A 14186-nucleotide genomic window follows, 5' to 3' on the forward strand; every position below is an offset into this window, starting at 1 on the left:
CCGTCCGTCCGTCCGTCCGTCCACGCCCCCCCAAGCGCCCCGATGCCGGCGCCGCTGAGCGGACGGAGAAAGCGGGGCAAGGGTAGGCAGGCAGGGAAAGGAGGGGAAAGGAGGAAAAGGAAGAAAAGGAGGAAAAGACATTTAAAAAAGAGAAGGGAATAAAGAAAGAGAATAAAGGAATAAGAAATAAAGGAAGTTAAAGGGAAGGAAGGAAGGAAGGAAGGAAGGAAGGAAGGAAGGAAGGAAGGAAGGAAGGAAGGAAGGAAGGAAGGAAGGAAGGAAGGAAGGAAGGAAGGAAGGAAGGAAGGAAGGAAGGAAGGAAGGAAGGAAGGAAGGAAGGAAGGAAGGAAAAGAAGAGAAAATAGAAGACAAAAATAAAAAAGAGAAAAAAGAAAAGGAATGAAAGGGAAGAAAAGGGATGAATAGGGATTAAAGGTGAGGAGGGAAAGAGGGAAAGAGAGAAGGAAAGAAAGAAAGGGAAGGAAAGAGAGAAAGAGAGAGAAAGAAAGAAAGAGAGAGAGAAAGAGAGAAAGAAAGAGAGTAAGAGAGAAAGAGAGAGAGAAAGAGAGAAAGAAAGAGAGAAAGAAAGATAGAAAGAAAGATAGAAAGAAAGATAAGAAAGAAAGAAAGAAAGAAAGAAAGAAAGAAAGAAAGAAAGAAAGAAAGAAAGAAAGAAAGAAAGAAAGAAAGAAAGAAAGAAAGAAAGAAAGAAAGAAAGAAAGAAAGAAAGAAAGAAAGAAAGAAAGAAAGAAAGAAAGAAAGAAAGGAAGAAAGGAGGGAAGAAAGAAAAGGAAGAACAAAGAACGAGGTGAAAATTCAGAAGGTAGGCATTTGTATGAATATTCACCTTTTATTTTTTTGTCTTTTTTTTTTTTTTTTTTCCAAACAGTATTTGTAACTAGGAAATTTCCTGGACATTTTAGTCCCCTTTCTAATCTCAGATGTAGTAACTTCGTTTAAATTAAAAAAAAAAAAAAAAAAAAAAACCAAAACCAAAAACCAAACACCACACACACACCAAAACCCAAATCCCAGAGTATTCAAGGGTCTAGTTGTCCGTATGATTTTTTCCCTAATCTGGACACAGACGACACAGGAGAGCAAGCTTTCCTCTCCCAACTTGAGCTCTCGAAATCCCCAGCAGCGGTGGAGGACACTTCTCAGACCTCTGCCTTGGAAACCTTTCGGGGAAGGAAAATAGAATTTGTTCACGGTCTGTCCCTGGGAGCCTGGGGGGTCAGGACGAGGACAGCATATGCTCCCAAGCTGCAGCCTGGGAAGGCAGTATCTGGGGAGCAGACACTCCTGCCTGCAAAGGCAGGACCGAGTGACGGCTTGGTGAAGAGGAGAAGGCTGTTGGCATCGGGGGTGTAGCTCCGCATGAATATTCAGTTTATCTTCTAATGCCCATTTCGGAATAGAAGGAATCCCACTTCTTCCCAGATTAAATCCTTGCCTTGTTCAGCGAGTAATGTCCGGTATTGGCACATTTCAGCCACTTTCGGACAGGGTTGGAAATATTTTAACTATTTAGTGACAGTGATGGGGAAAACCTTATTTCAACAACTCGAGCTGGTGGGCACTGTTACCCCTCCCTCCCTCCCTCCCTCCCTTCCTTCCTTCCTTCCTTCCTCCCTCCCTTCCTTCCTTCCTTCCTTCCTTCCTTCCTTCCTTCCTTCCTTCCTTCCTTCCTTCCTTCCTTCCTTCCTTCCTTCCGTCTATCTATCCATCTGTCTGTCTATCACTGTCAAAGCCCTGCTCAGGCGCTGGGTCCAGTTTTGAGAGTGCCAGCGCCTGATGCGGGATTCAGTGCCGTGAGGAGTCACAGGAGGAACGTCACAGGGAGAATTTCCAAGAGCCCCCCTCAATCTACACAAACCCCTATATTTTGGGTTGCTCCTCCGCCAAGTGCGGAGCCGATGGGGATCAAGAGGCAAGGTTAAGTGCAGGAGGGTTAAGACGACAAAGGTTATGCCAGCTTTTAATTTTTACAAAGCCTTATTTATTGGTGAGCTGCTGGCCCCGAGATGATTATTTCTCAGCCACTACAAAACAAACCGAAGCAGGGGCCAGACATGTATTTACTGGAGGGGGAGGGGAAGGGGACTTGTTTGCTCTGTGTGTGTGTGTGTATGTGTGCGGGTGCGGGTGTGGGTGTGGGTGTGCTGGCTGTATGCTTTTTTATTCCTGCCATGTAAGAATCCGGTTTCCAAATAACAATGGCAGGGTGGGTTTTGGGGTTGGGTTTTTTTCTTTTTTCTTTTCGGTTTTGTGTTTGCTGTTTTTTTTCTTTTTGCTTGTTTTGTTTTTTTTCAAGAAAGGGAAGAGACAAGGAAAACTCCTAAAGCATCTGCTCTCGGGTGCACATTCACAACACAAGCAGATCGGCTCCTCCGCTCCCGCACAAGTGGTTTAAAAGCCCAAACAACCAGGGCGACCGTTCCCTTTTCTATTTTCATTTTGATTTTATCCCCCCCTCCAGCCGCCGTCACCCCGCCAACGTGACTTTTATCTGTTTCCCCCTCGCTCCCTTTATCGATCACGGCTTTAATTTGCTTTAGCCGAAAAGGGGGAAGGGGCTGCACGATGGGCGAGTTCCTCCCTCCCTCCGTCCGCCACCACCTAAAAAAAAAAATAAGGCAGCCCCCCACCCCCAGCCCCCTGCTTCTGTTTTAAGCCCCTCGCTTTGTTTGTTTGCCTCCCGAGGCCGGATCGCATGGCCAAGCGCACATCGATATTTTCCGTGCGTGTGGCTCGCCGCTCCTCTCCCCCCGCCACGCCACCCCTTCCCCTCGCCGCGGGGGAGGCGGAGAGGGGGGATCCCCCCCTTCCCCCCAACAAAAAAATAATAATAATAAAAAAAAAAGCCGCCGGCGGTGCGGGGCTGAAGGCGGCCACCGGCGCCAAGCGGGGCTGTGGGGCGGCGTGGGGCGGGCGCGCCGCCATTAGCCGGTGGCCGGGGACGCCCGGATGGACGGGGCGGCCGGGCCCAATGAGCGGGCGGCGGGAGAGCGGCCGGGCGGCGGGGAAAGGCGGCGCTGGGCGGGGAGGCGGCGGTGCGGGCGGGAGGGAGGGAGGCAGGCCGGGGGAGGGAGGAGGAAGGGAGGGAGGGAGGGAGGAGGGAGGGAGGGAAGAGAAGGGGGGTGAGGGGAGGGGGGGGGGAATAAAAAGCCGCCGCCTCAGCAGCGCCCACCGAAATTAAACGGAGGAGCGAGAGGGAGCGAGGGCGCGGGCGGAGCGGGGCTGCAACTCCGCCGCCCCGGCCGCGCCGCTCCGGCCCCGGCGCTCCGCGGCCCCTTCCCGCCCCCCGCCTCCCCTCCCCCACTGCCGCCCTTATTGTTTTTAATCCGCCTCCGGCACCCCCCCTTCTTTCCCCCCCTTCCCTCCCCGCGCCCCTCCGTGGCGGCGGGCGGGGGCGGCGTGGCGCGGGGCACCCCCCACCCCCCCACCCCCCCCCGAGTCCCTTCGCTCCGTGGGAACCCGCGGCTGCAAGTTTTTCTCCGTGAGAGACACCGCTAATGCCCGGCGGAGGATAAAACGGGGAGAAGGGGCCCGGGGGCGGCGGGGGGCCCGAGGCGGCGGGCGGGGGTCGGCGGCGCTGACATCCCGGTGGCGGCGGAGGGGTGTGGGGAGCGGGGACGGGGGGGGGGGGGCGGCGGCGTGTGTGTGTGAGTGTGTGTGTGCGTGTGCGTGCGTGTGTGCCGCAGGGAACGGCGAGGCGAGCCTTGCCCCCCCCCGTCCCCGTCCCCAGCCCCGTCCCTCCCCTGCTCCCCCTCCCCTCCCCTGCCCGCCCCCGCCTCAGCTCCTTTAATACACTTTGGTTCTCCGCTCGCCTTTGGACTCTGCTCTGCCTGGCTCCGGATACGGCTCCGCCGGCGGCGGCGCGGCGGCAGCAGCGGGCCAGTGCGGGCGCAGGCGGCGGCGGCGGCGGCGGCGGCGGCGGCGGCGGCGGCGGGGGGACGCGGCGGCTGCCGGGGGGAAGCGACGCGGAGCGGCGGCGGCCCCGCGCCGGGCCGGGCGGGCGGGCGGCTGCAGCCCGGCGGCGGCGGTAGCGGGGCGGCGGCGGCGGCGTTGGCGTTCCCGGAGCGGCGCAGACCATGCTGCTGGACGCCGGCCCGCAGTTCCCGGCCCTCGGCGTGGGCACCTTCGCCCGGCACCACCACTCGGCCGCGGCGGAGATGCAGGACCGGGAGCTGAGCCTGGCGGCGCAGAACAGCTTCGTGGACTCGGCGGCGGCGGCGGCGCACATGGGCGCCTTCAAGCTCAACGCCGGGGCCCACGACCTCTCCCCCGGGCAGAGCTCGGCGTTCACCTCGCAGGCGCCCGGCTACCCCGCCGCCGCCCTGGGGCCCCACGCCGCCCACGTCGGCTCCTACTCCGGGGCGCCCTTCAACTCCACCCGGGACTTCTTGTTTCGCAGCCGCGGCTTCGGGGACTCGTCGCCGGCCGGCGGGCAGCACGGCATCTTCGGCCCTGCGGCCGGCAGCCTGCACCACCCGCACACGGACGCTCAGAGCCACCTCCTCTTCCCGGGCATCCACGACCAGCACGGCCCCCACGCCTCCCAAAACGTCCTCAACGGGCAGATGCGCCTGGGCTTGCCGGGGGAGGTGTTCGCCCGGTCGGATCAGTACCGCCAGGTCTCCAGCCCCAGGACTGACCCTTACTCGGCGGCTCAGCTGCACAACCAGTACGGCCCCATGAATATGAATATGGGCATGAACATGGCAGCCCACCACCACCACCACCACCCAGGTGCCTTTTTCCGCTACATGCGGCAGCAGTGCATCAAGCAAGAGCTCATCTGCAAGTGGATCGACCCCGAGCAGCTCAACAACCCCAAAAAAAGTTGCAATAAAACTTTCAGCACCATGCACGAGTTGGTCACCCACGTCTCGGTGGAGCACGTTGGGGGACCCGAGCAGAGCAACCATGTCTGCTACTGGGAGGAGTGTCCCCGGGAAGGCAAGCCCTTCAAAGCGAAATACAAACTGGTCAATCATATCCGAGTGCACACGGGAGAGAAGCCCTTCCCCTGCCCCTTCCCCGGCTGCGGAAAAGTTTTCGCCAGATCAGAAAACCTCAAAATTCACAAAAGGACGCACACAGGTAATTCGGGTTTCTTTCGGCAGATCCTCCCTCTCTGCCCCTTGCCTATAGATCTCTCTATAAACAGATGGAGGCACGGACAGAGAGGTATAAAATGATGAGAGCGATAAAATAAAGATCCCGGTTAATATATATATATTATATATATCCCCCCCCCGGCTCCATCACACGGCTGCGTTTGTTTTGGTTTCTTCTCCACCGGCATCCTCCCCCCCCCCCCACCCCTTTCCAGATTTCGAAAGGACATTTTACCCATTTCTTTTAATTTGTGGGGTGAGCGGTGTACGTTCGTGCCGAGGCTCGGCGGGGTCTTTCCCCAGAAAGGCAAAATAGAGCGCGAACTAAATTCTGCGGTCTTGTTGAAAGACGGGAAGACGTATACGTATAGATGTATATACACACACACACACATACATAAACCGCCTTATGCATTTGCAATGCTGCGCGGTGTATTGGCATAGAACTTCAGCGCTTGTGAGCGTGGCTTTCGCGTACGGATACCGAGAGCGAGAAACTATATAAAAGACGTGCAAAATCCGTCGTTAGTCCAAAATCCCGTTGGAAGTGGCAAAGCGTCCCTTTCTGGGAGTGCTTTCCATTAAATTTAAATGGTGTGAGCAAGGCAATAAAATTCTCTCATTTCAAAAAGAAAAAAAGTGGTTTTAAAGTCTCACTCGAGGTGATTTAAGGTGCTTTTGCAACAGTTTATTAAATTATGTAATACGGAACAGAGGATTTGAGGCTTGGAAACTTCCACCCAAATCAGGTGGAAGAGGGGGGAAGGAGCCCCGGCTTATCCCGACGGAAAATCGCCTGAGCCGAAGGGTAACAAAAATAAACGCATCCTCCCGCCTCATCTATTATTCATTTACTACTCCTGCCGGCTCGAGCCGTGCCAGACTATTTCATAAAAGACGGCCAAAATATTTTAGCGACTTCCACTCTAAATATTTACCCGGCGAAAGGCTAAAAAAAAAAACACCCCAAAAATCTCGAGGCCTATTGTCTTCTCAAGTGCTAAGCCCGATGCGAGGTGCGAGACGAGCTTTAACAAGGTTTAAAATTTGAGAAATGCGTTTGCATGAGATGCCCGCACCGAAGGCATTGTGTCTGAGCGGATGTCTTTAAGAAACAATTTAGGTGCTAATGGAATTTAATGTTAAATGCTTCCCCTTTCAAAGGCGGGGGGGGGGGGGGGCGGGGAGGATGTGGAGTTCTCACCTCCAAATTACTCCCCGGCATTTGGAGTGCTGGCAGCCGGGCGAGAGGAATCCCTATGAAAATTAAATGAAGTATTTTACAGACGTTTGGTTTTCCCAGCGGATGTGCGTTTATCTCGAATATCCATACACGAAACAATCTGCCCAGTCTTAAATCTGTCGGTAATGGTTTCCAGTTTAACAGGATAGCGGATTTGGAACCGAGGTGAAACGGCTCCATGCTTTCCTTCTTTTTATTGTTGTAATTATTTATTTTTTTAAATATCGCTTTTCTTCTTCAGTCCTTTTCGGGGCCGGCACCACTTGGAATAAAACCCGAGCGCCCCGGCAGGGCCGCAGGCAGGGTGCCGGGCCGGGGGCGCCCGGGCCGGGGGCCGGGGGGTCGGTAGGAAAACCGTGCAGGGAAGGGGCACTGCCTCGCTGCAGGGCGAAGCGGCCCCGGCTCGGGGGCCCGGGCAAACCCGGCCTCTAGTTTTGGGAAGCTGAGGGGCGAAGCGGCTGGGAGCGGGGGACCGAGAGAGGAGTGGGGAAAAGCGGGGGGGAAAACCCGGGGGAGCCGGGCGCGGGGGCTGCGCGGGTTTTGCGCGGGGCCGGCCGCCCTCACCGCCGCCGCTCCGCCGCTCTCTTACAGGGGAGAAGCCCTTCCAGTGCGAGTTCGAAGGCTGCGACCGGCGCTTCGCCAACAGCAGCGACCGCAAGAAGCACATGCACGTCCACACCTCGGACAAGCCCTACCTGTGCAAGATGTGCGACAAGTCCTACACCCACCCCAGCTCCCTGCGGAAGCACATGAAGGTACCCGGCCCCGCAGCCGGCGGCGGGAGGCGGGAGGGCGGCCGCCTCGCACCGGGCGCCCCGTCGGGGCGGCGGGCGGCGGGCGCGGGGCCCGGGGGCGGCGGCGGGCCGGGCCGGCGGCGGGGGGCGCTCCCGGGGGGCGGCGGCGGCCTCCCCGTCCCCCCGCCACCCGGCCGTGTTGCCTTTGCCCCCCAGGTGCACGAGTCGTCCCCGCAAGGCTCCGAGTCCTCCCCGGCCGCCAGCTCCGGCTACGAGTCCTCCACCCCCCCGGGGCTGGTGTCCCCCAGCGCCGAGTCGCAGAGCACCAGCAACCTCTCCCCGGCGGCGGCGGCGGCGGCGGCGGCGGCAGCGGCGGCGGCGGCGGCCGTGTCCGCCGTGCACCGGGGCAGCGGCGGCGGCGGCGGCGGTGGCAGCGGCGGCGGCGGCGGTGGCGGCGGCCACAGCGGCCTCTCCTCCAACTTCAACGAGTGGTACGTGTAGGGCGCCGCCGGACTGCTCTGCACGGCCCCGCCGCGCCCTCCCCTCCCCGCCCCGGCGGCGGCGGGAAGGAGGGAGCGACCCCGCCGGAGATGCGCCGGGAGATGCCGCCGCACCCGCTGGCAGCGAAATGACGGCCGAGCAGGACGGGGACGGGGGGCCTTTACCTCCCCACACCCCTCCCGCCTTCGGGCCTTTTTATTGGAATTTTTTTCTTTTTGTTTTGTGAGAACATTTCGAACCAGAAAAAAAATTTCTATAAAAGTCCGTGCTGAAAAACGTAAGAGAATGAGTAAATAAATAGAGAAACGGAAAGGGGAGAGGAGAGAAAAAAACCCACAACAACCCACCCCCAAACGCCACCAACACACCACCCAGCAAAAAGCTTCTCAAGCCGGCGGAAAGAAACTCTCCCTCCGGAGCCTGGAGACAAAAGATCAGAGACTGAAACCCCTCCGGCCCCTGCGCCTCCCCGCCCGGAGCAGCCCGCGCCCTCCCGCCCCCCGAACTGTGTACATAGCGGCCCTCTCCTTCCTCCGGCGAGGGGGGGAACGGGGTTTTTCCTGGATTCTTGGTGTATAGAAGTTCGTCCCGTTTGTAAACCGCGGATTGGTCCCCTTCTTCTTCTTCTTCTTTTTCTCCCCCATCTTTCTTTTTTTTCCCCCCTCTTCCTCCCTCCTCGAGAAAGTGATGGACTTGGTTTGTTTTCTCCCGGTCCCCCTCCCCGCCTCCCTCTCTCCTCCTTTTTTAGTTCACCCTTTAAAAAGAAAAAAAAAAAAAAGTAACGTGGAAGAAAAAAAAAGGTTTCTTTTGTAATTGTGATATCTTGAATATTGTGTTCCTTTTTAAGAGGCAACTTGATTGTAAACTGCATTTCAACTATAGACTGGGGAAGAAATCCCGTGCCAAAGTCTCTGTTCTGTCACTCACAGACACACACACACACGAAACAACAACGCTTGTGAATGTATTTTTTCTGTTAGCTGGGTTTACATGTGATGTTTTAGTGCTTTTGCAAGTTCAATTTGTTAGTTCCTGTTCGGAAGATTGTGAGGAAAAATAAACGTCGTGCCGTTAGCTTTTCCGTAATAACACCCTTCCTCCTGTAAATACCTGTTACCATATTTATCCATTTGTAATTAAATTATGGTATTAACTTGCTACAGAGGAAACAGTATTTATAAAGAATGTTTCTTAACTATAAATATGTACAATTGTGAGCATAAACTGTTTCAGATTTTTTATTTGAAGGTTTAAGTGGTTTCATCATTTCTTGTGATATGTTTTGAGAGTAATGCATACAGAAATATAATAAAACGTGTTGAAACTGCACATGGGCTGTTTCCTTTTTACGCCAAGGGCTTTCCGAAACCTGCTGCAATGCATGTGAGGGGCTGAGCGGTGGCTGCAAAACAAATGCTTTTTTAAAAATCCGCCGGTTTCTGGAGCAGGAGGATTTCTTCCAGCTGGGATGCCCATCCAGAAAAAAAAAAAAGAAGAAAAAAGAAAAAAAAAAAAAAAGGAAAAAATAAACCAAACCCAAACATTTTGGGAAGCCTCTGGGCTAAAAGAAAAGGGCGAGCGTTTGCATGTTCCCCAAGTGACTCGCAAGGCAGGATCGCCTTTAGGAAGAGCTTCACACGGCCGGAGTGCAGCTCCTTCGCCTCCTGCCTTAGCTCGGGCTCACGCCGCCCCCCCCCGCGGGACCCCACCGCCCGCAGGGTGACAAAGCGGGGCGCTCCGGGAGGAAGGTGGAGGGGCCACGGCCCGGCGCCGGGCTTTGCGGGCTGGACTCGGCTTTGAGCCCTAAATCGTCTTCTCCGGCGCCTACCGGTATTTTTGGTAGGCTCCATCCAGCTCTGGAGAGGGGAAAGTGGCGATGCCCGAGAGCTCACATTTCCCTTCGAGCTTTGCTTCCCCCCCCCCCCCGCATCCTTTCCTCTCCCTTTTTTTCCAGCCCAGGGAGCGGTTTGGGCTGCCCGATGTGTTGGGCGAGGCTCCGCCGGCCGCCGGGCGCTGCCTTTCCCGTTCAGGTCCGGCGGGCAGCGGCTCTCCGGGCACACCCCGCTGCACCGGGACACCTGAGGCGGCCGTGACAGCAACCGGGAAACCGTAGAAAAAAAAGGTCGGCCTCGCCAAGCCACCGAACTACGCCCCGCGAAGAGGCAGCGGTGTGAGGCGGGCTCCGAGCGCCCTGCGGTGGCTGGGCCGCCTTCAGCGGCGGCTTGTGCAGGCGGGGAGAGCCCTTGGCTCCTCACACCCCGCCGGCCCTGCCGCTCCCCCCCCGCCCCCGGCCGGGCCCCCGTTTGGGTTTTTCGGATTTTGTGCCCCGTTTTCGAACAGCAATAGAGGCGTCCTCAGCCGGTGTGGGGCAAGATAGGTGGGGAGATGGGGGTACGCGGGGCCCTACTCGCTTCTGGGGTGAGGTGGGGGTTACCTACACGCAAGGGGAGGGGAGGAGGGAGGGCAAGACACCCCCCACACACCCCCTCAACCCCGTCCCGCCGCTGCCGAGGAAGTTTCGATGCGGAGCGGGAGCTTCCCCTGCGGCCGCGCCCCTCCCAGCGCCGCCATCCCCGTGCACACGGCGGGCTCCCCGGGTAATCAAACGGCTATTAAAACCTAATTTATGTTCGGTAATAATATTACGCCAAAAAATATTTATTAAAATCATTGGCATATGCCGCCTGCCCCTTAGAGAGATCCGTGGGAAATGCAGCTGCGAGGATCCCTCTTTGTCCTGCCGGCCTCCCTGCAGCCGAAAAAACAAACGGGGGTCCCTCTTCAGAGCCCGGCGCGTGCTGCCAGCCCTTGCCAGCCCCCGACTGCCCAAATCACACCCCTCCCCCACCCCCCGGGCCCGGGGACGCACGGGCAGCCCTGCCAGGGGGCAGCGACCCCCGCTCCCCGGCCCTCCCCGCCCTGGCGGGCTCTGCCACGGCCGGCGAGAAGACCCCCTTATCCCTCCCCTCGGAGCCGCTCCTGGCTTCGGGAGAGCTCCAGAGGTGATTCCCCCCTTCCTCGACCCCCGATAGCGGGGATGCGCTGAGAAGGCGGCCCCCACCACCAGTCCAGGGCGCGGGTCGTGTGGCAGCAGGGGCAGCCCCGCTCCCCCCGGGAAGGGAAGCCACTCCGCAGACAGGCCCGGGGAAGGGGCTGCGGCGGCCCTGGCCGTCAGCAAGCCCCCTCCCCCCCCTTCCCCGTCCTCCCCGGGCTGGCCCTGAACTTGACCCTGGCCTTGGTGCATCCAGCCCGCAGCCCCTCTCCGCCCGCCTCCCCCAGGCCCTGACCCCGGCCCTGCCCCGCCACGCTTAAGGGAGATCGGTAATTCACCGGGTTCAGGGGTTGGGGTCTTTCTTTCTTTTTGGGGGGGGGGGTAGTGGGAAAAGGGCAGCCAAGACTCGCCTCGCAGCCTTGTGAGCGGGTGGCCCGGGCTCAGGGAACCCCGGCCCCGGAGTCCTCCTCTGCGCCCCTCCTGCCCCCTATCCTTCCTCCACCTCGTCCCCCTCACCCTAATTTCCTCCAACCTCACACATCAAACCCCCCCCCCCCGGCTCTCTCGCTTTGTCTCCCACACTGAGCCTGAGCTTCCCAAACCTCCCTGCCCCGGCCCTGAAGGCAACCTGGGGACCAATCTGGAGGGAGGCCGGGGGTTCCCTTGGCAGCCCCGACCCTCCCCCGTCACCCCCGTCACCCCCGCAGCGGGCGGCGTGCCCCGGCCGGCTGCCTCCACGCTCCGACGGCGCTGCCCCGACGGCTCCTGGGCCGCCCCGGCCCCGCGGGACCCCCCGTGGGCAGTGGGGGGCACGGCGCTGCCCTTCCCCCGGCACCCCGCGACCGGGAGGGCCGTGCCCGGCTGCGGCAACCCTGCCTGGCCCCTTCTCCCCCGGCGGCGTGACTCTTCATTTACCGTGAAAAGCAGCGTGGAGTGGTGGTTTTAAGACTAATTTTTATTTTTCTGATTAATCATAAAAAATTGGCTTCTAACTCTGCCTGGAGACCCCCTGGAAAGATTTCCCTGGGCATTGTTCTCTCCTTATGCGCTCCTCCCAAGGAGAAAAAAAAAAAAAATTAAAAAAAATTGAGGCTCCCTCCATAAACCGAGCCGTGCTCTGCCCCAGGCCCCGGCAATAGGAGGGCAGCTCGCCTCTCGGGGCTCTGTCCTGCCCGTACCTGCCCACGCTGCCTGCACCGAGCGAAACCCGCTTCTCCACCTGGACGGCCGCTCCAGCGCTTTTGTGGCGGAGCCGGCGGCGACCAAACAACAACAACAAAAACAACAACAAAAAAGGGCGAAGCCAAAGGCAAACCAACCTCCCACCAAAGAGAGATGACAGCGGCCCAAACCGAAATAAAATATAATACCGGCAGCTTTCGCCCGAACCCGAGGGCGGAGGGGCTACCGGGCCCGGCGGTGCCGCTGCCGGTGCCGGTACCGGCGGGGCCCCGCAGCAGGCAGGGGGGCTGCCCCTGCCCGGCCAAGCCCCCGCCGCGGGCAGCCGGGGGACAGCGGCCCGGGCTGCAGCCGCTCCGCTTGGCTCTGGCCAGACCTCCCCAAACTCCTCCACAGCCTTTTAAGTTTCCCCTTTGTTTTCAGAAACTCGTACACGTTTCCTGCCCGCTATGAAGACATAACAGGCTCCCCCAAACCTCTCCCCAGCCACACGTGCGCGCTAGACGTGCTCCCGGGCACAGCGAGGTACGTATATTTTTCATCTCCGTGCATGGCTGGGATTTTTGTTGGTGTTTTTTAATCTCGTGGTTGGCTTTTTTCCCCCATCCTTCTTTTTTCTTCTTCCCTTTTTTTTTAAATTTTTCTTTTTTCTTCCTTTTTTTTCTTTTTCCCCTTTCCCCCCGAGCCAGCCGCCTGGGGAAGGAGCCGCATTTTACCAGCAGAGCAAGCAAAAACTATTGTCCCACCCTGCAGGGCACGCTGCCCCCCTCCCTCCCAAAGTGCAATTCCTCCTCAGTGCTTTTGGGTTCCGCTCCTTTTTTGCTTTTTTTTTTTTTTCTTTTCTTTTTTTTTTGTTGGCCCCGATCAGGCTGGGGGGGAGGGTGTCTTTACCTTTAATACTCGGGGGGGAAGAAAAGAAGAAAGGGGAAGAGCAGCAGCAGAAGACCGGGGGCGAGAGGACCTTCGCCAGAGGTTTCAAGTCTTTATTTAATAATACTTCAAAGTGGTTGCCCTACTGCTGCTGTCCCGAGGAGAGGAAGCGCGGCACCAAACGGACCGCCGTTCCCACTTCCTCGCAGGGCAGGAAACACGAGCAGGTTCCCCCCGCGTGCCTCGCCCGTGGCCCCGAGTGTTTTTTCAATGACGCCCGCGGAGGGAACCGGGACCGCGCTCCCGAGCGGCGGGACCCAGCGCGGAGGGAGAGCTTCTCCGGCGGCCCCCACGCCGCCACGCCGCCCCACGCGTGGGAGCGAGCAGTTGCGTCCCGGAGCGGGAAAAACGTTCTTTTGGTGTTAAAAAAAAATAATAAAATAACAGGCAACAGAAGCAGGGGAGGGGGGTGGGAATTCACTCAAGCACCAGTAAATGATTGAGCGGGTGTTTTACACGCGCGGCACCGCTCCTGGCGGAGGGCCGTGGGCTGCCGTGGGGTCCGCGGGGGGACCTGGGGTGCCCAGCCTGGGGCAGGCGGCGTTGACCGCCACGGGACGTGGACGACTCGACGCCGTCCCACGGGGCTCCGCCGGCCGCGGGTGGCGTGGGGGAGCCGTGCCGCGTCCCGGCCGCTCCAGGTCCGTGGGTGGCCGCGTCCGGGGCGCCCCGCGGGGCCGGGGGCAAAGGCTCGGCCCGACCCACCGCCCGGGGGGGGCTCTTGGCCGCGGAGCCCCCGCGGGAAATGGGGTATGTGCGTGTGCGGCGTGCGCGCCCGTGTGCGTGGGTTTGGTCTGAATCTCGATATAAATCAGTTATTTGCGGGGGGGGGGGGGGGAGAGAGAGAAAAGAGCAATTTTCCTTCCAACTTTTTTTTTTTTTTCTTCTTCTGCTTCTTCTTCTTCCTTAGAGCACTAATTCCTCTGTGTGGGCAAACAGCCCTTCTCCTTTGATTCCTAGTCACAGCCCCTAGATTAAATCCCGGTTTTAATGAGAGCCGTGGCGGTGGCCGCATTAGGTGATGATAGTTATGAAGACGCTCTGACCTGTTTTGATGAAGAGGATCTGACCTGTAGGGAGAGAGGGAAAGGTCAGCCACATGCAGTGGCCAGATTTCTGCTCGTTCCCGGCACATGCTGCTACAATATTGATCCGTGGAGAAAGATAAACATAAAAGCTAGATCCTATGTCCTGAATACTAATGAACATGGCTTCCAGATTTTAATTGTTGTTGACTTCTTATTTCCACCGTAAACATTTGCTGACCTCCGTAGGGCAATTTCCCCCGGTGTTATTTCAATTTCTTTGATTTTGTTTTATTTTATTCACTCTGATTTTATCCTATTCCCCCCCTCGGGGCCCCCCCCCCCCCCAATCACCGACTCTGTCTCCCGTTGGAAATCTTCCTCGCAAGTTACTCTCCCCAGCAGCCGCGGCGCGACCCCCCGCCCGCCCCTGCCTTCCCCGAGCCGGCGCAGCGG

General features: G+C 58.3%; 1 protein-coding gene across 4 annotated transcripts; it reads left to right on the top strand.

Moving 5' to 3' along the window:
• The first annotated feature begins 4097 nt into the window (after window positions 1–4097).
• Window positions 4098–7604, top strand: ZIC2 (Zic family zinc finger 2). 4 transcript variants are annotated; one of them, XM_075081924.1, is made up of 4 exons: window positions 4098–5109; window positions 6961–7124; window positions 7320–7474; window positions 7562–7604. In XM_075081924.1, the coding sequence occupies exons 1-4, from the start codon at window positions 4098–4100 to the stop codon at window positions 7602–7604; spliced, it is 1374 nt and encodes a 457-aa protein (XP_074938025.1). The 4 variants fall into 4 exon arrangements, with proteins under 4 accessions (XP_074938025.1, XP_074938026.1, XP_074938028.1 ...); XM_075081925.1 differs by having other exon boundaries at window positions 7320–7471; window positions 7559–7604; XM_075081927.1 differs by having other exon boundaries at window positions 7320–7465; window positions 7556–7604.
• Window positions 7605–14186: the final 6582 nt, after the last annotated feature.

The sequence above is a fragment of the Phalacrocorax aristotelis genome, chromosome 1 (genome assembly GCF_949628215.1).
Source record: "Phalacrocorax aristotelis chromosome 1, bGulAri2.1, whole genome shotgun sequence".
NCBI lineage: Eukaryota > Metazoa > Chordata > Aves > Suliformes > Phalacrocoracidae > Phalacrocorax > Phalacrocorax aristotelis.